Below are 27,023 nucleotides of genomic sequence, written 5' to 3'. Positions count from 1 at the left end.
CGGAAGTGTTGGTTTGGATTAATTTAGGGAATAAATCATATTAATATAGATATTTCGTACGAATCAACGACTTTAACGATTAAGGGAATTATTGTTTTCTTGAGATCGGGTTTGAGTATTATATCAGGGTATGAACGTTATGTGAGAAAGTTGAGAGACTTGAACAAATACTATTGGATTCACCCCTATTTATAAAAAAAAATTATATTTCAGCACGAACCAAACAATCTTAATGATTAAGTGATTTGTTGTTATTTCTTAAGGTACCAAGTTCGAGCAGCGTATGCAAGGATGAGCGTTCATTGTCAAATTATTGAGAGTCTTTGAACATATATTACCATGTATTCACCTCAATTTATAAAAAAAAAACGATATTTCAATTTTCTATGTTTCGGTTTAGATTGAATTATTTAATTTTAGATATTATTTATGATATAAATTATAGATTTAATATAAATTAAATAAAAACTTTTTTATTTGAATGGTCTGAATAATTCATATTTGACTGGTCTGAATAATTCAAAAATTTAATATGTAATTAATAATCTGAATTTAATAAAAATCAAATATTACAATCCAAATTCATTTCGTATATTTGTTTGAGCAGCACCTTCAACTATGCTCAAAAGTGAATAAAATATGAGATAAAATAGATTAAAAAATCACTCAATTATATTAAAAATAATTTTTGATTAATGGATTTTTTAAATATTATTAAAATTAAATTTTTTAAATAATTATAAAATAATTATTAATTTTATAAAATAATGATCAAAATAAAAGCTAATTGCATCACATGTCCTCCAAGTATTACTCTCATTTTAAATTGGTACCTAAACTTTTAATATTTCAATTTCATCCCTAAACTATGACTATAATTCTAAATTAGTCCTCAAACTTTTAACATTTCAATTTATTCCTCAAACTATGCCTTTATTCTAAATTGATCCCAAATTTTAAACATTTCAATTTTTTCTCAAACTATACTATATACTAATCACGTCTCTTGTTAATAAAATCATTAGACCGAGTTATATATATATGTTTGAAAAAAATTAGGTTAAATTATGGTTGCAACTAATTACATATTAGGATGAATTTGATGATGGAATTGGAAGATTCAAAAGTCTCGGGACTAACTTAAAAAGAAGGTCATAGTTTAGGGATGAAACTAGATTGTTTAAAGTTTAAGGACTAATTAATAGAATGAGAGTCACAGTGATGAAATTAAATATTATAAAATTTAATGACTAATTTAAAATGACATTTATAGTTTAAACATATATGATGTAATTAACTCTTAAAATTATCAAAAAAATGTTATTATTCATAATGTTGTAGACATGGATGAACTGGCGGAACTGGTCCATGAAAAATTAAAATGATCATATATATATATATATATTTAATATATTTTCTATTGAAAATCTTTTTTTTCTTTGAAAATTATACGAACGTCCCTAATCGTAGATGAGTTATTTTGTAACAAAAAAATTAAACTATTTAGGTCGGGATTTGTTAATCTTGCACTACTTCTTGTTAATTCACCGAAGATGAAACCTAAACCCAACTAAACTAAACAACAGAACCAATCGAAAAAAACATTAAACTTACACTTTTGCACGTCTCTCCCAACGTGCTCCCAACAAACTAACGATTTTTCTTACGTACAAATTTGTACCCACTCCCCACCACACCATCTACTAGCATGTCCAAACCACCCCACCACCACCTTTGCCACCTCCGTGTTAGTGTTTTTCAGATTAACAATGGGAGGAGATCATCGTAGGAGGCCATCATTAATGCCTCTAAATAATTGTATCTCCTCCCTTTCTTTGCTCTTCATTTCCCTTTACCTTCTCACATCAAACCATGCTTATGCTGTTTCAGCCCTTCTTCATCACCATCTGCTTCGTATGAGCCGTTTGATAATATCTTATCGATTGTGGGTCTTCCATGGAAACAAAGCTGGATGATGGACGGGTGTTCATGTCGGATTCTGAATCCACCACTTACTTATCCACTAAACAAGATATCCTAGCGTCGGTTGATTCCATTCGCAGCAGTGTCTTCCCGATCCCACCTTTTCTTCAATGGCGGATTTATACAAAACCGCGAGGGTTTTCAATGGTGTCTCAAAATATACGTTTCCATCTCGAAACCAGGCAAACATTGGGTTCGTCTTTACTTTTACCCTCTTCATCACCCTCTCTACGATCTTAAAACCGCGGTTTTCACTGTCCATACCCAGAAGTTCGTCCTTTTACATGATTTCTCTGTAGGTGATGATTCTAAGGTGGAAAAGGGTTCATGCGCGTTTGTTAACGCCATCGAGATCGCGGCTGTTCCCGATGAAGTTTTCTCTGATTCTGCACTGATGGTTCCGCAAGGTGGCACTGTGAATGGCTTGTGGAATTATGTTTGGAAGTTTCGTATCGGTTGAATATGGGGACCAACGTTGAGTCCAAAAACGATACATTGGCGAGGACATGGCTGCCTGATGAGCCATACAATGTGTTTCCACAAGGAGCTCAAGCTGTGAAAGTTTCTTATATCAGGCTTGATAAACGGATTACTCGGTTCATTGCTCCTGATTTAGTTTACGAAACCGCGAAAAGGATGACACCCGAGGCGTATCAGACGATGGAGCCGAATTTCAATCTCACTTGGACAGTGAAAGTCGATGCAGGATACTCGTATCTCATAAGGATGCACTTTGTGACATTGTAAGCAAGTCCCCCAATGACTTGTACTTCATGTGTATATAAACAGCTTTATGGTGGTTTCGAGTCTCGATCTCACTGCCGCAGCTGGTGGCTTGGCCACTCCGTATTACATGGATTTCGTGCTCAAGCGTCGGTCATCACGAACAATTCCATCCTGGTTCAAGTCGGTCCATCCTCGAATGGTGGCCTACCTGATGCAATCCTCAATGGCTTGGAGATCATGAAGCTGAGCAACTTTGCTGGTAGTTGGATGGTTTGTATGCTGTTGATGGCTCATACAAGGGGAAACCTATGAAACTCAAAGTGGTTGCAATTTCAGGGCTCTGTATGGCCTTCTTCGCCATGTTCTTCCTCGGAATTGTTTGTATCCGGTGGAGAAAACGGCCTTGCAATTGGCAAAAACAGAAGAGCTTCTCGTCGTGGCTTTTACCGGTCCATGGAGGGAGTTCGAATTTCTTGAGCATATCCCGGAAAACGAGCATCTTTGGCTCAAGGAAAAGTAAGAGTGGACACTCAAGTTTGTACTCTACTCAGGGTCTTGGCAGGTCCTTCACTTTAGCTGAGCTACGAACCGCGACACATAATTTGATGAAAAGACGGTGGTTGGTGTCGGTGGTTCGGGAAAGTGTCCTTGGACCCTAGAAGACGGAACCAAGGTCGCAATAAAACGAGGAAACCAGGGATCCGAACAAGGCATAGACGAATTCAATACCGAAATACAAATGCTTTCAAAGCTTAGGCATCGCCATCTCGTGTCACTTATAGGATTTTGTGACGAGGAATCGGAGATGATCCTGGTTTACGAGTACATGGCCAATGGTCCGCTCCGCGACCATCTCTATGGTTCGAATGACAAACCGACTCTGTCCTGGAAACAAAGGCTCGATATCTGCATTGGTGCAGCGCGAGGATTGCATTATCTCCACACGGTGCAGCACAAGGGATCATCCACCGCGACGTAAAGACAACAAATATTCTTCTAGATAACTTTGTAGCCAAAGTATCTGATTCGGGCTCTCAAAGCTGCTGCAATGGAGCAAGGCTATGTCAGCACTGCAGTGAAGGGTAGCTTCGGGTACCTCGATCCAGAATACTTCAGAAGACAACAACTAACAGATAAATCAGACGTTTACTCGTTGGTGTGGTGCTTTTCGAGGTTTTATCGGCAAGGCCAGTGATATGCCCCGGGCTTCCGAGGGACCAAGTTAGTTTAGCCGAATGGGCAATGCAGTGGCATAGAAAAGGGATGATTGAGAACATCGTGGACCCCAAGATTGCAGGGAGTATCAATGAAGAATCATTGAAAAAGTTGCAGAAGCTGCAGAGAAATGCTTGGCTGAATAGGAGCTGACAGGCCAAGCATGGGGGATGTGTTGTGGAACTTGGAATCTTCATTGCAACTTCAAGAAGCTTCTTCAAAGATGATGAATCATTAGAAAGAAAACGAGGTATAGATCCCGACGCCATTGCCAACCTTCTTTCTGGAATTGATGATGATTCTGAGGTGAATGTTGCCTCTCACTTGAATTTTCCAAATGTGGGAAATATCCAAGCAAGGTAAATCATGGGGTTTCTTCTTCCTTTTTGTGCGCATTCATTCACCTGTATTGCTTTGTAAAATGTTACAGCCTTGTTTCATGGTTAATGAAAAAAAACACTGTACTGCTTATGTTTCTGTAATTCATGAAAATTGTTAAATAATTAAGATAGAATTTTCGACTGTCTTACAGAGTTTACATATATTTACAAGTCTAGTCTACTATAAAGAAATTTCATGGCACCCAATGCTTTTCGTTTCATTGATAAAAGTACCATAGGGTTACATTCTTCGTTCATTGAGTATCGTCTTCAGGAGAAGAATCCCTCGATACCTGCTTATAGTCTTCTTTCTCGTCATAGTAATCGACACAAGAAGGTTCGCCGTTTAAGATCAACAGTTACACCATTTGGTTTCCTCACAAACTGTCCCCTCAAGCGCGGCCTCCTTTCGGCTAGCTTTTTCTGTTTAGTATAGAATCTTCTTATCGAAACAGCGCTCTTTCCTTTTCTGCCGAAATTTGATTAATGCTGCCTCTCTTCTGTCAACCTTACTTGGTTTCACTTCACCGGGAGATGAATTTCCAACAGATGGCCATGAATGACCTGTCAGCATTGGACCAGGTTGCATGCACATGTTAACAGGGTAGTACGGAAACGATGCCATACCACTAACATGCGAATGGGAATGACAATGTTGAAGGTGATTATATTGAGGTACCACACCGGAACTAGCATGGTTTTGGAGTTCAAGGAGGTTGTTCTGAAACAACATGGCCGATGGCGGCATCATAACTTGATTCATAGCTCCCGACATATAGTATGAAAATGCACTTTGTGTTGGTAAACCAGATACATCATGTCGAGGTTTGTTTCTTGGCGGCACAAGTTCCTGAAGGAACTTGTCTTCCCCAAAATTCTTATGTTGTGAGAACTCCATCGACGCAGGAGCAGAAGACCTTTCTAACGAAAGTGAATCCGGTACACTACTGCTGCTTGGAAAGTCGTCGCCTTGAGAACAGTTTTCCCACTTCACCGTTCTCATGTACTTGGGTATCATTAACCACTTGATGACGTATTGCGGAAGATTCTCTTCAAGGATCTTAATTTGTGCAGCATTTTCGTCATTAGGGGTCGACGCTGGAGCGCTGCTTTTACGTTGGTGATTTTACGTAAGTAAAAAAGGCAGATGACACCAATCTTTAGTTCACTCTTCTTTGGACCATGCAAGTAGCCTGCTCAAAATATCACCAACATTAGGACATGTACTGATAAGAGAATCAGTTAATGCAAAAGTTCGGAAACCAGAAAAAGAATCACAGCCATGGTTTCTCGGTATTCCAGTGTTAGCATGATAACTAATGCTTGCATTATAATGAATAATAGATGAAGAAAGATACTGATTTTGACACATCGTCTGACTCGTTTAATAGTACAACAAAGCAATATCCCATGCAATAAAAAATGAAACTTATACTGAAGACTAATGTTTTCCAAAGAATCCGAAAATAGAAGGCAAAATTATATCACTCTATTCCTTAAATATCCCATGCATTAATAGAAAATAATCTCAAATGATATCCAATATTTTCTAGGCAAGGAACAGTATAAGAGCAGTCCACCTGTTCTCCGGTCACTTATTCCTGGAACACGAGGACGACATTCAACTGAATCATTCTGAGGAGGCTGCACAGTAGCAGCAGCGAACTGAAAGAAAAAAAACACATATATGAACACAACCATAAATTTCACTCTTTACGCCATTGATTTTCCATATATTCATAAAACCAAGTAAAGATCATGAAATTACAGCATGCATCCACAGCTGCAGATTATTCTCATTCATAGACAACTTTCGTAACATGCCTAAAGTGCATATTTATAACCTATCCTATACAACATCACAATGGCTGCAAAACTAACTGGATAATTGGTTCCGCAGATAACAGATTCCTGTTCAGGAGTCTATAAATACCTACTATAAAATCTCATCACAGGAAGCAACACAAATCAACTTCAACCATATAAACAGGAAGACAATAACAATAGATAAATACACTTAAATCGCATATATTATGACCAGGAGTCATTTCATAAAGTAAAAGTTAATGATCTCATTATCCACATTCGAACATGGTTTTCCCTAATTTTAAATGTACACAAATACGTATTTGGTTATCTGAGTTCAATACTCACTTCATCTTCCAGATGGATTGGAGCTCGCATCTCTGGATTGGTGGCCTTCCGGGACTTGTCCGCTGTGTCATCCGAGAACAAAGTAGTACTGTTTGTATTAGCATCACCAGGGTCTGATGCCAGAACAAAGTAGTCCTGTTTGTATTAGCATCACCAGGGTCTGATGTTAGTCCAGGTAGCTTTCCATATATCGAACCCCACGGAAATAGATTCCATGCATTCAGGTCCTCTACCAATATTATTAGCTCCCGAGGAATAGGTTGTCTGGCCTCTCTGCCTAAAAAGCCGGCATACACAAGTAGTAGAAGGCATACTCGGACAACATCGACGTCATCCATCCGAGTGAAACCAGCTTTCTTATTAAACAATTTCTTCAGGTCGTCGACGTGTAGGTTCGGCTTCTCCATTGACTCATCCGGAAAAACCCGGGTAACCATGATGGGCGGGCGATATGACGAGTGTACGGCCTACATCATCGTGTCCGAATCGTAGACCAGTGATTAAGCAGAACTCCTTCCGCCCAAAACAAGTATACGCTGGTGGAAAATGAAACCATATCTCTTCTCACCACGTTGTATACTGTCGGGTAGATTTGATGTCATGGTCTGAAGCCACAAATGGGTCAAATTAGCATCTCCACCCGGATGTTGTACTCTCAGCCATGGCCCGAAGCAGGTTTCCTCAAACAATTGTCTTTGTGCAGGTGAAAGCTTCGAAGCAATTGTAGTGGCTAGGCTAACTTTATTCCTTAATGTCAATGAAGCCGAAAAAAATTTCTACAAAAACAATAAACATACCAAGTTAGATATACCAAAAACTACACTGTGAAGATATACCAAAAATAATAAACATAAAAAGTAGTAGTTTATTCTTGAAACTAAAATTTGCAACACTGTTTGTCTTTTGGTTGAAATGAAAATCGCAACGAGAGAATGACTGTCGCAACGAGAGAAATGAAAATCGCAACGAGAGAATCGCAACGCGAAATGAAAATCGCAACGAGAGAATCGCAACGCGAAACCAAAATCGCAATATTTTCATTTTTCTCGTTGCAGATAGTCATTTTCACGTTGCGATTTTCATTTATCTCGTTGCGACTCTTCTGCAAATTGAAACTTGAATGGATTGCATTACTTCAACCAAAAGACAGAACAAAGACAAAGACAATACTAACTTGAAAATCGCAACGAGAGAATAGCAACGCGAAATGAAAATCGCAACAAGAGAATCGTAACGCGAAATGAAATCTAAGTGAAATGGTTAATCTATTATTGAAATGACCAGTAAACTTATCATCAGTTTCAATATGAAAAACCTACAATAATGCAAAAATTTCAAAATAAAAATAATTAAAAAAACTAACCCTCGGAGGTTGATTTTCCATTTCTGAATATTGTGAGGGATTTCTGACCGTGAATGGTTGTGAGGGATTTCGCCGGAGATGGGGACGGAAATCTTCGGAGATGGGGACAGATTTCGCCGTAGAGAGTGAGAGATGGAGATGGGACTGAGTTGTGATTTTAGGTTTTAGGTTATGAGTTGCGATTACGGGATTTTGTCTTAATATTCGTTTTTGTAATTTGAAAATAAAATACGCGTAGCGATTATAATGGCGCTTTAAAAATCGCGTTGCGATTTACGGATACGCGTTGCGATTTTACGTATTGTCGTTGCGATTTACGGATACGCGTTGCGATATACGGATACGCATTGCGATTTACGGATACGCGTTGCGATTTACGGATACACGTTGCGATTTACGGATACGCGTTGCGATTTATGTGTTCGCGTTGCGATTCTGTAAAATCGCAATGCGAATTTGTACTATCGCATTGCGATTTTCAAGAATCGCGTTGTGATTTTGGAAACTGATTTGCGATTCTGGGGATCGCGTTGCGATTTTTATTTCGCGTTGCGATTTTGTTGGTCATTTTGGCAAATCCAAAAAAAGTTGGTTAAAATCGTATATTATAAGGCATTTTTGGTCACTAAGGCGATTTTCTCTTCTGATAAAAGGAAAGTGTTGTTTTCTCCTGATAAAGTAAATGTTTAATATTTAAATTATTATTTTTATTTTGTTTTCGTATTTACATTTATATTTTATAGGTTATACTTAATATTTATTTTATGTCTCATTTTAATATCGTCATTAAAAGTTAAAAAAAAATCTGTTGACATAGTATTTTTTTATTTTCTAATGAGATATAGTATTTATTTTAGGTATTTTTCTCGAAAAATCATCGGTGATCGGTATATTTATCGATCTAACACCGGTCAGATTATATTTTTTGATCTAACACTCGTAGCAATAAAGCGCACCCCCTGACCCGCGTTATATGCTGATTTTGCGCCACGTGGGGTATAGCGTGCCCCATGTACCGCGCTATACGCTGACATGGGTTACACGTGTGTATAGCGCGCCCCTGATCCGCGCTATACGCCATGTAAGAGTATAGCGCGAATCAGGGGCCGCGCTATACCGAAATTATATTTAACGCGATCTCTGGTCCGCACTATATCTTTTATGAATAATTACATATAGTGTGGTGCATGTACCGCGCCTTATATGGTTATAAATACACTCCTACGTCGATTAAGTTTCTAACATCTCCTCGCATCTCTCCTCTTAACTTATAAATTAATACAATAATTCTGTCAACAAGCAATAATTCAGGCAATCTTCTCATATTTGATTTAGAAGTTCATGCGATTTTTCGTTATAAGATAATTTTGTTATAATTTTTTAATTATACTTATTGTTTATTATCATTATTTGAAAAATTATTATACTAATTATTTTCAATTAATTTTTATGTTTGTGAAATTGAAAAGCGGGAGCATACGTTGAAATAGTTTTGCGGTGCAGGTAATAATATAATATTATATTATTTAAATTATTTACGTTGATGTGTAAAAAAATTATTGTGTTATATTTTCGTTCATATATAATTTATTTAATCAAGTTTGTTTCAGTTATTTTTTTTGCAGATATAATATTGCTGCACTTTTAAACTCAAAGAATGACGCGACTTTCAGCTATTGTTTATTATGATGGTGAAATTCGAGAAGATGAAACCGGCGTTGTTTTCGTATCAAATGAGCGAGTTAAAATATCATTCAAGAGAAAACATAACTCTTGAGGAGCTGATAACGAAGATTTCGAGGAAGATTCATGTTGGAAGTAGTAGAAGAATGTCGTCGTTGCAGTACAGATTTCCAACATCATTGTTGCCATTAACTTATACAGTGTTCGAACTTTCGAACAATGATGATGTTCAAATGATGGTTGAAACTCAAAGTAATTATTCAGACGCTGCTATTGAGATGTATGCATATTTTGTTCAAGTGCGTGCTGTTCGGGGTCAATCACTAAGCTCTCACTATGGGCTGGCTGAACAAGTTGACAGCCCGACTACAGTAATGTGTAATGATTTTAATGCCATAATGGGGATACATTCATCCGCAACTCCTTACGATATGTATCGAGGTGGGTCCATGAACAATCCGTATGGCAATACCGCGTACAGTTCAAGGGGAAGACATTCATCTGCAAATTTCTTTGACCTTAATATGGAGATGTCATCGACCAACAATCTATGTAGTTTACATTTGACACGATGGCTTCAAGCTCCAGGGGGAGACATTCGACTGCGAGCTTTTTCGATATCAATGTCGATATGCCTTCTAGTTCAAGGGGAAGACATGCAAGTAGTAGGTTTTTCGACCTAAATGTGGAGCGCATGGAGGAACCATCATCTCCACCAGAAGAACCGCTTCGTGAGCCTGGTACGGATGGTGTTGAGACTGGACTATTCATTAACCCAGAATCACCGCAATTCAACTCCGATGATGATGATGTAGATGAAGTTCCAGGAAATGTGACACAAACTGACCCTCCTGCACACATGTATGAAGCTGATTATGGTGCAATGTACGGGCCAGAATTTGCGGATATGCCTCATCTCGGTGACTATGGATATTACTCATCAATAAATAATGGTGAGTTATCTTTAGGCATGGAGTTTTCAAGCAAAGAAGAAGCGATGATGGCTATAAAAATTTACAATATCCATAATTCTGTTCAGTCCAGAGTCAACCGATTGATGACCGAAAAATATATATGCTATTGTACCCGATGCGAAAACGGATGCAATTGAATGGTTTGCATATCGAAAATGAAGAGGAAAAACAACATATGTGAACTAACAGTATACAACGGTCCTCACACATGTTGTGCTGGAGGGGTCAACCAAGATCATCCCAACTTGGACTCTGAAATGATATGCCAAGCCATCATGCCCATGGTAAAAGCAAGCTCTCATATAGATGTTGCAGTGTTGATTTCAGCTATACACTCGCAGTATGGGTACACTGTCTCATATAAAAAAGCTTTATTGGCAAAACAAAATGCTATTATCAAACTTCATGGCGAATGGGATGCATCTTACAACGAACTTCCAGGTTGGTTTAGTATGGTGCGGACGTTGAATCCTGGGACAATTGTGGACTTCGAAACCTCCTATGCATACTATAATGATCGAGTTCTTCGCGATCGAAGCCAATTCTACCAGGTTTTTTGGAGTTACCCACAGTGCGTTAATGCTGCCAAATACTGCAAGCCTATGGTCTAGATCGACGGGACTTTCTTGTATGGAAAATACAAACAAGTTTTATTATTGACAGTTGTCCAAGATGACAATCGCAACATTCTTCCAGTTGCTTTGCTCTTGTCGAATGAGAAGATACAGATTCTTATGCTTTTTTCCTCCGAAATTTACGTGCACATGTTATCACGAGGAAAAACATATGTGCCATTTCAGATCGCAGAGCTGGGATCAAAGCAACAATGGAGTCTTTAGGTCCAATGTGGCAACCACCCTTTGTCCAACATAGGTATTGTCTCCGACACATTACTGCGAACTATTATGAAAGGTACAAGAAGAATGATGAGCGTCAATTAATTGTGCGCATGGGTAAGTGAAAGCAAGTTAGTAAGTTATACATTTTTTGATCAGGTTACGAACTACTTCCTCGAACGTTTGAATCAATGCTTCAAGATTTACGGGCGAAGAACGAGGAATGATACGATTACATCAGCCTCATCGATAAAGAAATGTGGACGAACGCATATGATGGTGGATATCGATATGGACACATGACGACCAGCTTGGCTGAGGCAATCAATTCAACCTTAAATGGTGCACTTCACTTACCTGTAGCGACTTTGGTAAAAACTACATATTTTCGTTTGGGGGCGCTTTTTACGAAGCTCGGGGGACAAGCTCAAACCTGGATGCAAGGCGGTCATGTCTATCACCCTAGATTAGTTGTAGATCTACAAAAAAAAAGTTGCCGCATCAAATGGAATGTTTGTAACAAGCTTCTCTAGAAGGCATGAAATGTTTCGTGTCACAGAGTTGCCACGACCTCTTCAAGGGATTGAAGCTGTGTCGTTAAGAGTAAATCTAAGGGACAGAACGTACGACTACGGGTTTTTTCAAGCTCTGAAGTATCCATGCTCTCATGTGATAGCAGCTTGCTGGCACACACGTCAATACTATAACCAGTTTGTGGATCCCGTATACCTACTATCTGAAGTTTTTAAGGTATATGAATTTGAGTTTCCCCCATAGGTAATGACAAAGACCCTGATGAGGTTTAAGATTGGCTTCCGATTGTATCAAATCTGAATTTATTGAGGAAGCGTGGTCGTCCAAAATCCAATCAAATTCATTGCGATATGGATATTCGAGAAAGATCTAGACAAGACAGAAGATGTGGGCATTGTAGAAACCTAGGACACACGAGAAAAATATGTCCACTTCTGTTGTCATCAAGTAACAATTGATGAGGAAATGATGTATTTGTTTATCAAATAATAATTCTTGTACTTTAATTTGCATTTACTTCAAGTTAATGATAACCAAATTGGTATTTGAATATACTTTTAAATACAACAAACTTACAATAAGTATTAAATGATAACCAAATTAGAATAACTGATATTAAATGGTAATAAACAAAATTAACTGAAATACATTAAAAAAGTCCAACAAATTTAACAAAATAAAGTAAGTATTAAATGAGAAATAATAAAAAATTACAATTTTAAAAAATAAAGTAAATACAAATATAATAAAAAAAATCTATCGATGCCTACGACGCGAATGTGTTCCGCAGGGCGGTGGCTGTCGGTCTCGAGGAGGATTTCTTCGTATCACTGGTTCTGACTCCTCACTGTCATCATCATCACCGTCGTCGTCGTCGTCCTGAGCAGATACATTAGGTTGATGAGGAGTTGATGACGATGAAGCACCTCCATAGAATAAGGACCCTGGAGGTATATGACTGACTATCCCACCGGCCTGCGAAAACTGGGAAACTCCAGACATCGCTGAGTGTGAAAACTGTACAGAAGGTGTCTGTACTGCGGCCATAGGTGATGAGGTTGAACCCATCAAATATCCAGCATATGAACCCTAAGTCGAATCTGTAAACATAGACCTATAATAGCCTCCAGGAGGGGTCATCTATGACGGTGACGGCGGCGGGGTCATAAAACCATGTGAAGGCGGCGACAGTGGCATCTGGTAATGGAAAGACGATGACGGCATCATATATGGCTGCTGTGAAGGTCATGCTGGTACAACTAAGGATGAACCGGAAGCACCTGCTCTCTGTCAACGAGTCGGGGGACGATGGTGCTGTGGCGGATCACGTCTCTATTGACGTCGCGGAAAGGTATGCCCTCTTGCATCCTCGGGAAGCAAAAACGGTTTCCCGTTACTGTTGAACCACTCATAATAACCGTCAGCATACATCAAGAGGTCATCAAAAATAGGCTCTCTACGGGGAAGGCGCCGATGTCGATCCTCCCACAACACGACCCACTCATGATGCCTCACCAGCCAATCTGTATCTGTCTTGCCGCGTCTATCTAAGCTATGCAACTCGTCCATATTGCGAGGTGCTTCCAGAATTGGTTGAAAACAACCAAACTTCCGGAGCACGCGATCAGTAGAGTGTCACTCGACGGTCGCATAACAAATCAGAGGACCATCTCTATCCAAACATCTGATGGACCCCTCAACTCAGGTGGGATCACCGCCCTCACATCATCAGTACAATATGGCACCTATTCAAACTAAAACAAATATTATATAATTTTTTATCAAAATAATAATCTATTTATATAACTATAATCTAAAATCAATTTTTAAACATTAAAATTCATACTTGTGTGCCAGCATGCTGATCGATGAGCACCCTAATTTTTTCTAAATCATCAGGTAGCTCCTGATGATTTTTCCTATCAATAGACCACCTATTCAATGAAAAAAATTTATACGCTGTATAAAATTATTAATATACAAAATCAGTTTTATAATTACCTCAGAAGTAGTGGAAATACGAATGAGTTCTTCACAACGGGACATAAAAAGGGCAATCGATACCATGCCCAAGACTACAGTAGCAGGAGACATCCGTCAATAGCATTACGCCTGTAGTCAGTGGCTCCACACATCTCCCTGTACAGTAAAGCCAAAACTATCGAGCCCCAACTGAATAATCTGGCGAGACGAAAGTCGCTAAGATGTTGCAACCACATGCTGTGAACTAGGTTGCGCGATTTGTCCGGCATCAACAACCCTCCTATCAAATGCAATATACATGCTCGTGCATACATCTTAACCTCATCCTTAGAGGCGTCTGCGCTCAACTCCCAAAAATTGGCATCTAACCAATTTAACGGTATCCTACCTCCGATAAAACTTTCCGGGACACGTCCTAGATTTTCCCGGCACAAAGTAGTCCAAGAACCGGAAGCTATCCTTGATATCACATCTCCATCCACCGGAAGCCCCAGGTGCATAGAAACATCCTCAAGCGTGATCGTGCACTCTCCGCACGGAAGATGGAATGTGTGGGTCTCCGGCCTCCACCGCTTTACTAAGGCAGAAATAAGGTCTGGTTCTATTTTACAATGACCTTGATATCTACCTATGTAACCAAATCCAGCCTCTACTAAATACGTCAAGACACAACTAGGTATCACTAACTTAAGATTCCTAATAAAAGGATCTAATACATGGTTCTTCTCCTAAAAATTAATTCTTAATCTAATAATCATGCATTAAATAAATCAACTAATTATTACTAATAATTTAAATTAAATTAAAACGTTAAAATGTTATCGTATCAGTAAAGTGTCGAGATATATGATTTCATCCAAGCGAAGTAGACTGTCTTCCATTATATATCTACAAAAAAATTATATTAGTAAAATATTAAATAAAGTAAAATACTTAAATAAATTAAATACATAATATTAAAAATATTATAAAATATACCTTAAAAAAGAGAGTATTTAAGAGAAATTGAGAAAATTTGAGAGAATTTGGTGTGATGAAAGTGATTGAGGATGGAGGTATTTATAGGGAGGATTGGGGTGTGAACGAGTAGGTAATTAAAGGTATAGCGCGCCCTCTATACCGCACTATACCCCACATGTTGCCAAATCTGCATATAGCGCAGGACAGGGGGCGCGCTTTATTGGTACGGATGTTAGATCAGGAAATATAATATGATCGGTATTATATCGATAAATATACCAATCACCAGTGATTTTTCAAAAAAAACATATTTTTTTATGTGTCATTTTAATATCGTCATTAAAAGTTTAAAAAAAATCTGTTGACATAGTATTTTTTTATTTTCAGTGTAAATGAGGAGAGTGGATGTGACTAACGTGCTGGATGGAAGGAGAAAGGAGGTGTGTAAGGCGCGCACGAGAGTAGCATAGAGAGATGGATGAGGTGGCAAAAAAGGAAGGTACAAGTGGAGGAGAAAACAAAAAAGCGAAGTGTTTTGGATAGTTTGGTAGAGAGAGAGAAACAACCCCACGTCTCCCTTTCATATCTTTACTAATTTAATCATTTAATAATAATAATAAGGGTAAATTACATGTTTAGTAATTAAATTATTATTTTAATTATATTTTAATACTTAAACTTTATTTTTTAAAAATTATACTTAACATTTAGTTAAATTTTATTTTGGTACCCATCGTTCAAAACATAATGGTGATATTGATATTGAAGTGTCACCATAAGATAATATCATGTCATCATTGAAAAAAATAAAATTAAATGACATTTTAACAGTAGAGTCATCTTAGACATTTTCGGGGCTTTGAGCAAAACTAAAAAATCGGTTCTTATAGAACAAAAGTATATTCTATTATTTTGAATAATTAATTTAATATTACATTAATAAATTTTAGAAAAATGATTAAGTTAGGGGCCTAAATTATAAAAGTAAAAAAGTTGGATTATAAAAATTGGGAGCTTCAATTATAAAGCTAAAAAGTGAGATTAAAAATTAGGGGCTTGAATTATAAAGGTAGAAAATGAGATTGAAAAAATTAGGGACCTTACTTATAAAGGTAAAAAGTGAGATTAAAAAAATTTAAGGGGCCCAATTATAAATATAAAAGATGAGATTAAAAAAATTAGGGACTTCAATTATAAAGATAAAAGGTGGAATTGTAAAAAATTAAGACATCAATTATAAAAGTAAAAAGTGAGATTAAAAAAATTAGGGACTTCAATTATAAAGATAGAAAGTGAGATTGAAAAAATTATGAACCTTAATTATAAAGGTAAAAAATAAGATTAAAAAAATTAAAGGCTTCAATTATAAAGTTAGAAAGTGAGATTGAAAAAAATTAGGGGCCTCAATTATAAAAGTAAACAGTTGGATTAGAAAAACTAGTGATCTCAATTATAAAGTTAAAAAGTGAGAATAAAAAAAATTAGGGGCTTCGATTATAAAGGTAAAAACTTAGATTGAAAAAATTAAGGGTCTCAATTGTAAAGGTAAATAGTGAGATTATAAAAATTAAGGGCCTTAATTATGAAAAGAAAAATTAAAATTAAAAAATTAAAAATCTTAATTATAAAAATAAAAAGCATTGTTGAAAAAATAGGGATCTTATAAAAATATGGGGCCTAAGTAATCGCTCACCCTGTACCCCTTAATAACTAATTCTGGTCAACAGTTCTGTTAAATTTTTAATAACGGGTATCAAACAGAAATCTATTTGATAAAAATAAAATTTGAATATTAAAATAAAACAAAAATAATAATTTAAATACTTTTCGATATATTATAATATGAGTGAATCACTCTATCATTCTTAAATTTATTTTTGTCCCTTAATTATGATGTTTTTAAAATTTTCACTAATATTTTAAATTTTTCTATTTTACTCCCAATCTTTAAATTCATTGATTTGTAATTTTCAGATAAATAATTTTGTTTTTTTTAGTTTGCGAAATTTAATATAAATAAAATTAATAAACTGATAAATAACAGTGAAAGTTTAAAAAATAACCTAATTTAAAATTAAAAATGACGGAAATTTACGTGATAAAAAAGTGATTAAAAACATAACACTTTAAATTAGACGTAATCTAAAATATTAATTTTATATAATATTTTTGTTATAATCTAAAATATTACAAAAAAATAACATTTTCAATTGTTAAACAAAAAATACTATAAAAATTAACATTTTATATTCGACAAAAAATATAATATTTTAAATTACATTCAATTTAAAATATTATAATTTTTTTAATATTCTCAATAGTTCATTTCCACCGTAGATATCATTTTAAGATTTCTAATGTCGGTTCTTCTCTTTTTTCCTACCACAGTTTAAGAATTTAAACGAAAATTCACCGAAAATCTATTGCAGAAAATATCTTTCATTTATCTAATTATCTGAGACGGATTTGATGTGATAACTCTTTTTATCTGCCCTGAATTGCGATATCAGATCCACACCTTTTTGTTGGTCCCTCCAGGCGGAACATACCCGGTCATGGATGTTGTTGACACCGTTCCTCGCTTCATTGCAGGAGCCATTTCTGGAGCTCTCACAGGGTTTTTGCTTTTGGTGATGACAGCCCATTTCATTTCATTTTCTTTTCTTTTTTTTCTTTTTATTATATTTATTTTTTTAATTCAATGATTTTTGTTATATTTTTCTGGAAGTTTTGACAGTTGAATCGTTATTTTACGTCCGAAAAGAGAATATACATGTGTGTGTGTTTGTATGCGTGTATAATTCATATGGGTTTAATTCACTGTTCTTTCTTTTGAAAATGAAAACAAGATAGTAATACTAATACATCAAGCATGAGTTTTTGATGCATGTGAAACACCCGTACTAGATGTTTTATACCAATATTTGCTCAATCGAAATTAGCTTTATGTTTTGGCAAATGATTGTCGATTTCAAACTTGACGATGTAATGAGGTTTGAATATTTGCAGCTGGAGCTTTTACCGGAGCTGCTATCGGTGCTTTGGCCGGTAGGGCTTCGGATAGCGGCCTCCTTCGCGGGGCTGGATTAGGTGCTATAGCAGGGGCTGTAATGTCTATTGAGGTTTTGGAGGCTTCTCGTGCTTACTGGTGCTTGGAACAAACTGGTTCAAGGGGTTCATCATCTATGGTTAGCAGCAACTAAGCTTGATTCTTATGCTCTATGTTGCTTGGATTTGGTTTTTTTGGGTGGGTTGGGGGGGGGGAGCGTTTGATATGGATATATAAGGGTATATCTCTGACACGGATATGCTCCACTTTTTATAAGTCCGAATGTGTTATATACGGGAAAAATAAAGAGTCGGAGCAACATAGCATATGCATACTACACAATTCTTCTTGAAGTTTTGTGCTAACCATAAGAGCTATTTTTTTCTACCTTTGGCTATAGACTAATTATATATGTTTTGGGTCCAGGCAGATTTCATAGAGGAGCTTCTCCGGGAAAGATTGGTCGACGAGTTAACCCCAGCTATGTTAACTACCTACCATTGGCAGGTCTTGTATTCATTCTTTTTGTATTTTGTTTGAGAACACTGGATTGGTTGTATTATGTTGGAAATTTAGCATATATCTACATGATTGATCTCTAATAAAGAAAAGCGTCATTTCCTTTGTGAGGAATCATGGATGAGATTGGTGAAGAACATTAGTTTTCCAGTGATCCTTTAAAAGGATCCAAAAGAAGCTGCATGGTATTTTGTGCATGGTTTTTCCTGACGGTTAGGTCCAGTACTTGCTCATAAAGGTGTCGATCACCGTGATGTATTTTGTTCAGTCTTCCTTGTTTCGCACGTAACTCACAGAAAGAAGTAACCTTTTATCTCTCAAATCTCTCTCTTTGCTTTAAGTAGTGTAGATGAGGTGCAAAGAATCTGAAAGAGAATGGAAAATATTAGCACCGTCTTATTTTACCTAATCTTCCTCGCTCTTCTAGTTATTTCTTTTATTTGATTTTGCTTCATAGATCGGTTTTGTTACTTAAAACTTCTGTGTGCTTGCTTTTCGAACTTTGTTTCTCGAATGAAGTTTATAGATACTCAAGATATCTGTTTCTGCAAAATGTACACTTGTTTACTATACTGCTTGTACAAGTTAATGTAAGTGAGTAGAATATGTTGCTGTTATAGTTTATTTCAACAAGCAGCATGCATATAGTTATTATCTCCTTCAACTTAGAATTACCGGGTCAGGATCGTCTTGAAGTTTTTATTCATAACATATAGATTCAGTACTTGTTCATAAAGGCGTCGATCACAAGATGTATTTTGTTCATATCTTCCTTGTTTTGCATGTAACTCGCAGAAAGAAGTAACTTTTTATCTCGCAAACCTCCCTCTCTCTCGTGTATGGTGCAGGTAAGCCTTGCTAATATAAACTATGATGAGATCCATGGTATCTATGACAAAGTTGTATCGAGGGGATTGTCGGGAGATTCACTGCTTAGACTACCATGTCATGTTATGCTAAACGAAACCAAGGCACCTCAAAGCATTGTAAATTGCACGATATGTTTGCAGTTACTACTTTGCAACCACATTCATTTCTTTTACCCCTGTGATCGTATCAATAACAATCTCAATCCCAGTTTGCTAATAATAAGTTAATAACCATAACAAATACAATGCTATTAACAGTAATAATAACAATAGATATTGTCATTGGCAGGATATTAAACTAGGGGAAATGGCGAGGAGTTTGCCCGAATGCCAGCATTCGTTTCACCTGGTATGTGTAGATAAGTGGCTTATACGGCAGGGTTCATGCCCTGTATGTAGACGGTGTCTGTGAATGTATTAGAATCAAGTTATAGTGTACATTATGAGACCCAAACCTATACGAGTGAAAAATCAAAATAACCGAGTCGAATTGATTTGGTTTTTAATTTAAAAAATCTGATCGATGCTTGTCTCCGAAATGAATGTAAACCAAACCTTATGACTGAATCAAGATATGGAAACTGAAATGAATTGAAACTTGCATGATACAAAGTGCTCGACATAAACACGAGTCGTCTAATCCAAAAAAGCACATCTTATTTACCTCACTCTCCGTATCCCTTATGTGTCAATCATTTGAAATCCGACAAGGTAGCAATATTGTGCTTCTGGTGGTAGCGATATTTTGCTTCTTAAACGATCATATAGTGCATATTATCTGCAAAAAGAGGAAGACGTTCATACTAAATTATACAACAAAACTCATAAAAACTTGTTGCAGTGTATGATCAATCACTATGAAGTTTTAGGGTACCCTAAATGGAAATGGAGATAGATACAGATCATTAGTCACACGACTGCTCCCGGCCTTTTGCTGGTTTTGATTCCTCTAATGGCTGTTAAATTGTTCAAGCCACAAAAATTCATTAAAATCCTTTCCATTAAATACATGGAAAATATTAAATGGTTCCTCCCATCCATACCTTGGGCGTAATCTTTGGCTCCAAACACAGCTGAACCAGCAACTAAAGCGTTCGCTCCAGCCTCAATAACCTGTCAGCAATGGATGCCATTTCAATTTATATTCCATAACTTAAACAAAATCTTCGAAGCTCGCATCAGAAACAAAAGTCTGGCACACGCTAACCCTTTCCCACTATAAAGAACCTTTTGCCGTCAAGATCTGCACCTCCAACAAGTATAAAAATGATTGATCACTGCGAAAACTTGATTCGGACACCACTTGCTGTGGAATCATCAATGGTAAAGCAACCATAGGCCTATCTCTCGACAAATGATAACTCATACAAACTACATTTGGTGTGACTCTTCATTCTTCTTAAACATACCTTGCTGGACATATCGTTTCCAATGCTCACATTCAAGTTCGAGTAACATAGGAAAACCACATGATTCTAATGTGGTACCTTGTATGCATTTTGAGGACCAACTCCGCCATCCACTTCAATCCATGGTTTACTCCCTGCACCGGAAAAATATAAGATAAATTGTCACCATATTTTAAAGCATAAAAAAGGTTAGATGACACCTACAGAGATGGCACCTGTGTATATCTTCTCTGCACACATTCTTCTCAAGTCCGAGATTCTCTTCACTCGACTCTCGATAAAGCTCTGCCCACCAAACCCAGGGTTGACCGACATGATCACGACAAGATTAACCACTGTCCGAATGCAAATGAGAGATTATCATGTCAATTTCCTTCAATTTAGTCCAACGAACTCGTAAAATCTTTAGGTGATGAGTTACAAAAATGCAGTGAGGGATCCACATAGTAGATTAAACTTGGATATTCTTGGAATATTGTTTTAACCATATTTCAGGCTATGTTCCGACTCTTCGTTTTGTGAAGGCATCTATGTCTGATGTATATCCAGATATGTAGCGATATTCTAAAATAAATTCCGATTACAAAATCCACATGAAACTGTGCATAAGAAAACAATGCATACTGCTATAGTCTATACGACCTTATTGTTATGAATGCAATCGAGTTTGGGCTTTACTTGATTTGAGGCGACCCCTCATTTTTATCATGGAATGTACGGAAAGGCTCAGAGAAAGAAAAATCTCACTTGATTAACTATACGATGCAAATGGATGGTTGAAGATTGTTGCAATGAAAACTGACGATGGTTGCTCCAGCCTTGATAAAATCTGGAACTCGTTGCTCAGGTTCCACAATCATCTGCAGTGCATCTATAAGGGATTAGAAAATGTTTAATATTGGCTGATTAATTATAAGGTATGCAAAAAGAGAAGCATACCAAAAACCAAATACTGGTCGTAAAGCATCAACTACGAGAGGTCCAATTGTAATGTTAGGAACAAATCGGCCATCCATTACATCATGGATCCAATCACAGCCTGCCACTTCTACTGCTTTCACCTAGAAAATTCTGGACAACCTTCAGAAGCAAGCTCCAAACCGAGTTAAAAATATCATGGAGGTAAAACAAGCGAAGAGCCGCTAACATGTTTGCTATTGACATTGGCATAAATTAAAATACCAAACAGTAATGCAGATTATAGTCCAATTTTCTGTGTTCCGGAAACATGTTGCATATCTGAAAGTTATAATTTACAAGAACATTCATGGTAAAAGATTAACAATAACGAAACTGCTCCCCCAACTTCGCGAAATTAGCAGAGAGAATAGATGGAAAAACAATGATATCGCTTTTCGAGAATTTATCGACTCGAGCCGTTGCCTTCACTACTGTAGAAATTCTCCTCCTAACATTTTCAGAGGAAAATATAATAAAAGCATACTAAAACATTGTAAGAGACCTGGAAAGAGAAAAAATCAAATCTGTACGAAGACAAACAATCATGTTCGAAAAATGTGCTAAAACTTTCGATGTAATTTGTGAATGCAATGTCATAATGCATAACTTGTGCTGAAGATCACAGTCGAAACCAAACCCCTAGCTTCAACTTAACATCAACATGCAAGAAGAAAGCGAAAACTTGAATATAAATACACAATTCTGCTCCTAAGTAAACACCAGCCATCCAAATTGCATATTCAGATTTCTTATATCAAATATTACGAAATTAAAAATGTAATTGTAAATTAATTCAATGAACTTCAGCTACCTTATATTCTTGATTTATGTTTTTAACGGAAAACAATCCTTCACTTTCAATAGAAACCGCCTTATTTTGTGTCTAAAACATTACAAAAGAATGAAACTTCCGGTTATAGGGGGAAAATTATCAAATTTGAAACAAGTTTACAAGAACATTTCAACATTTCTGAACTGGGTTTCAACGCCAACACCCATAAAGTTGCTTCTTTTGCCATGAAAAAGAAAAATCTAGAAAAAAACAACGAAGAATAAAACCTTGTGAAAGTAAGTGTGTTGGGTTGAGAGACATGAGTTCTTAGAACCCCAAGTCCTCCTCCGAAGCCATTAATCTGAGTTGAAGAACACAATGAGGAAGCTGTCAACATCTGTTGCTTGTCTTCTTTTTTTTATTATATCTTGTGTGTTGTAATCGAGAAAGGAGGTGGGTTTTTTTTGGGAGGTTGCCGGTTAAATACGATTAAAATATGTGATTGGTTAAATAAGTGACTAATTAAAATTATTACCGAAATTATGATATGTTTTTATTTATGTTATTTGTGTTGATAATAATAATAATTGTAATAATTAAAAATTTTATCGTGGTCTGTAAAATGGGTCAAAAAATTATTTACTTTAATAATTTAGGTTAATTACTGAAAATAATATTAACTGTAATTACATAATAAGTTGCATTTAAAATATTATAAACGGTAAAAAAATAAGTTAATTATTTATTTTGTTATTAATATTATTAATATATTAGGTAATTCTTAAAATATTATTAAAATTTAAGTTGATGCAAATTTAAAAAACTCACGACAACAAAATAAGTTAATTACTTATTTTTTTATAAATATTATTAACATATTAAGTTACGCCTAAAATGTTAATGAAAGTTTAAATTGAAGGGACCTTTTAAATCCCACTTATAAATACTTGTTTTGTTATAAATAAATATTAACATGTTAGGTTGCGTCCCATAATATTATTGAGAATAAAGAAGTAGGTTGTGATATGAAATGTTAAAATTGTGTTTAATGAAATTTGTAGCGATTTAATATGTAATTGTATATTTGGATAAAAATTATTTTAAAATAAATATCGATACTACTATGATATGATGATCGATACTTTAACAAATATCGATAATGTTTCTATGATGTTCGATATTTTAGCATTTTAGAAACTTGTTAATTTGAAGAAAAAAATTGAAATGTTAAAATCGAAAGTTACTTATTTAAAATTTTTCATTAAAATATCTTTGTAAAAATATCGATACTTACAGAAAATATCAATATTTTAGTTTCTTCTACTTTCTTATAAGTAACCGTTATTGTTTTAACTAAGGTAACTAATAAAAAAAAGACAAAATTGGATTAAAAGTATCAAAACTCTTATACTTAATATCGATACTTAGTGTAGATGTATGGAAATTATTAATACCGATACTTGGTGTATATGTATCAATATGTATTCAGAAAAATTATTAATACCCGATATCAATACTTTAGAGTTTTAGATTTTTGAGACTTTAACATTTGAAAAAAATTATGAATGTTAAAATATCGATAATTGATATTTGTTGTATCGAGATTTTTGAAAAAATTGATGAACTCCCCTCATCAACCTACAAGTATCGATACTTTCGAATTTAAAAAAATATTTCAAATTATTAAGTTGTAAATATTTTACCGTTTACATTATTATTATACCTTCAAACTAACCGGTAGCTAGTTTAACGTAATATGTTGCGTTTATTTTATTTTCCTGGTTAAGTGGTAAATATTTTACCATTTAAATTATTATTATACCTTTAAACAAACCATTAGCTAATTTAATGTTATAGATTGCGTCTATTTTATTTTAACCAGTTAAGTTGTAAATATTTTGTCGTTTATATTATTATTATACCTTTAAACAAACCGGTAGTTAATTTAACGTAATAAATTGCACACATTTTATTTTATCGTTTACATTATTATTATATATTTAAACAAACCAGTGGCTAGTTTAACGTAATAAGTTGCGTTTATTTTATTTTAATAGGGTAAGTTGTAATTAGTTTATTGTTTACATTATTATTATATATTTAAACAAATCGGTAATAGGTTGCACATATTTTATTTTAACCATTTAAGTTGTAATTATTATTACACTATCAATATTTTTACAACGATGTTTTAATGAAAATTTTCAAATAAGTAACTTTCGATCTTAACTTGAACATTTTTTTTCAAATTAACAAGTATCAATATTTTAATTTCCATCAACTTTATCAAATGTTTAAGTATCGAACATAATAAAAAAAGTATTGATATTTTACCATACATTAAATGTTAAAATATTAACCATCAGATCATAGTATTGATATTTATTTAAAATCAAGTTTGCAGCATTCTCATTTTCTATATATATTTTTTATTCAAAAGTATTGATATTTGTGAAAAAATATTAAAATTTTGTAGCCTTCTCATTTTTCATGTTTCTTTAAAATTTGAAAGCAACGATATTTATAAAAATGTATTGATACTTTGCATCATTCTTATTTTTTATTTTTTTAATTCGATAATATCTATACTTTTGAAAAAAATATTAATACTTACTGATGAGATAAATTTGTCGGTTACGTCATTATAATTAATATTAGGTATAAGTCAACATTTTTAGTCGGGTTAAACTAATTTTGTTAATGTTTTTTTTTAATTTTCGATTGCATTATTTTTTAATCTTATATTAATCCATCTTTCCGTTTTTTATTGTTTGGCAGTGAGAGCTTTTATTTGTTTGTTAAAATCTCACCACCAACACCAGCATGGCAGCAGCAAAGACTTGGAGCCCGCACAAAGACAGATGATGGAAAAAAAATTAGGAACGAGTTCATGTAAGGTTGATTGGTGGGTTAAAATTTTAATTCTTGATTGATTTAATTTGATTCAACAACAACAATTACTCAAGTTAGCCATAAAGAACCCTTCCTCTTTGGGATTTTTTTTCTTTAGGTTCTCTAGATTTTCGAACTAATGCGAATTAATTTATGTTGCATATTTAGTTCTGATAGATAAGTTTTTCAGTAAGAATTTTATGCATACATAATATTCTGAATTTAATAATTACTTAAATAATATCATGTTGTTTACCACTTAAATTAACCCATTAGTTTAGGATAACAAATATGCATTATTTGTTGATTCTAACTCTTGAAGGTCTAATCCACCTTCTGGCTTAGAATAGCATATGATTTTCAGTTAACATGTGCTCCTTTAACTGTTGCATCACTATTTCCAAAAATGTAGTGGAGGATCCATAGAAGGCTAAGGATAAGTATGTGTTATCTATTTTACCGTTAGTGTCTAGTTTAAAATTTTATCTGTGTTAATTTTATTTAAAATTTTTGTGTTGTTAACGTATATGTGTCTATCTTAAAAAATATTTATGGATCTAACACTCCATAGTTGATTCATCGGTTGCAGAATAATTTTGAGTAAAGTATATAAATGATCCTCCGACTATAGGTTATTATTTTATTGAACTTCTCAACTATTTAAAGTTATAAAATAATCTCTGATTATAAGGCATTATTTTATTGAATCTTTCAACTATTAAAAGTTATAAAATAGTCATATTATTATTCATATGTTTTAAACTCGTCTTTCTTCGTTAAAAAATTAATGAAAGTCTGAGCTGGACGTTAACCTGCTCAATATGATATGATAAAAATATGATTTCAGAACTGTTTGAGATGTATTTCGTGGATTGAGTCTTTATATATATTATATCATTGAGCCAGTGCATTAAACATTTTATCATCGAGCCAATACTTAAAAGCAACGACAATACTGATAGACATCATTAAAATATAATTTTATCATATCCGAATCAACATGTTAACGTCCAGCTCTGACGATCGTCAATTTTTAATAGAAAAAGACGAGATTGAAATATATAAATAGTCGAGTGACAATTTTATAACTTTTAATAGTCGGAAACTCAACAAAATATTGCCATATAGTTGACCCAATAGTTGAGTGATGATTTTATAACTTTTAATAGTCGGAAGATTCAATAAAATAATACCCTATAACTGAGACACTACTTTATCTAAATAAATTTTTAAAGAAGTAAATGCCCACTCCAAAAAAATTTAAAGATTAAAGGTTAATGCTTGAATAAAGACTTGACTGAACTGTTCAATCTTTGCTGAATATCTATCTTCATTCTTCAAAATATCTAAGAGAGAGTGAATCTTGTTGTGCTATTAACATGTTATCTATAATATTCCTTATCTTGATGAAAGTATTTTGACAACTGATTATTCTTTTAATAATAATTTTAATTATGCACTTATAAACAACATTATGTCTGAATTATTTCATTGAGGAAGGATTGGATATTTTGAGAACAACTACTAAAGAGTAGTACTTGAACCTTTATATACTTCAACTTTTAATCTTTAACATGATGACCATGACGATTGATCCATTGCCGCAAATTAATTAAAAAACTAAGGTGTCAGTCGATCACTCACTTAGATTTAGGTGAAAAAAAGGTAAAGTACACAAATGATCCCCTAATTATAGGGTATTATTTTTGTTGAGTTATCTTACTACTAAAAATTATAAAATGATCCACCGATTATAGGGAGT

General features: G+C 34.7%; 4 protein-coding genes and 1 pseudogene across 4 annotated transcripts; 2 read left to right on the top strand and 3 right to left on the bottom strand.

Moving 5' to 3' along the window:
• Positions 1 to 2,445: 2,445 nt before the first annotated feature.
• Positions 2,446 to 3,688, top strand: LOC120162762 (probable receptor-like protein kinase At5g61350). Its single transcript, XM_039172845.1, has 4 exons — positions 2,446 to 2,726; positions 2,811 to 2,979; positions 3,046 to 3,171; positions 3,323 to 3,688. Exons 1-4 carry the CDS (start codon positions 2,446 to 2,448, stop codon positions 3,686 to 3,688), a joined length of 942 nt encoding a protein of 313 aa, XP_039028776.1.
• An 870-nt stretch (positions 3,689 to 4,558) lies between these two features.
• Positions 4,559 to 17,348, bottom strand: LOC120162761 (annotated as a pseudogene).
• Positions 17,234 to 19,688, top strand: LOC120162799 (NEP1-interacting protein-like 2). The gene is given in 6 exon segments (XM_039172875.1): positions 17,234 to 17,407; positions 17,410 to 17,421; positions 17,801 to 17,979; positions 18,267 to 18,347; positions 19,208 to 19,368; positions 19,502 to 19,688. Coding segments are annotated over 6 exon segments (633 nt in total). The 5' UTR covers positions 17,234 to 17,346; the 3' UTR covers positions 19,641 to 19,688.
• Positions 19,689 to 20,102: 414 nt separating this feature from the next.
• LOC120162798 (ribulose-phosphate 3-epimerase, chloroplastic-like) lies at positions 20,103 to 20,967 on the bottom strand. Its single transcript, XM_039172874.1, has 4 exons — positions 20,853 to 20,967; positions 20,716 to 20,771; positions 20,272 to 20,341; positions 20,103 to 20,184 (listed from the first exon to the last, which is right to left on the bottom strand). The coding sequence occupies exons 1-4, from the start codon at positions 20,950 to 20,952 to the stop codon at positions 20,138 to 20,140; spliced, it is 273 nt and encodes a 90-aa protein (XP_039028805.1). The 5' UTR covers positions 20,953 to 20,967; the 3' UTR covers positions 20,103 to 20,137.
• A 514-nt stretch (positions 20,968 to 21,481) lies between these two features.
• LOC120162797 (ribulose-phosphate 3-epimerase, chloroplastic-like) lies at positions 21,482 to 22,801 on the bottom strand. The gene is made up of 4 exons (XM_039172873.1): positions 22,657 to 22,801; positions 21,931 to 22,045; positions 21,577 to 21,698; positions 21,482 to 21,497 (listed from the first exon to the last, which is right to left on the bottom strand). Coding segments are annotated over exons 1-4 (348 nt in total). The 5' UTR covers positions 22,767 to 22,801; the 3' UTR covers positions 21,482 to 21,496.
• Between the last annotated feature and the right edge of the window lie 4,222 nt (positions 22,802 to 27,023).

Source organism: Hibiscus syriacus, unplaced genomic scaffold (assembly GCF_006381635.1).
Source record: "Hibiscus syriacus cultivar Baekdansim isolate YM2019G1 unplaced genomic scaffold, ASM638163v2 tig00111408_pilon, whole genome shotgun sequence".
NCBI classification, from domain to species: domain Eukaryota; kingdom Viridiplantae; phylum Streptophyta; class Magnoliopsida; order Malvales; family Malvaceae; genus Hibiscus; species Hibiscus syriacus.
Note: the sequence above shows the minus strand (reverse complement) of the source record. Positions and strands in the feature narration are given on the sequence as shown.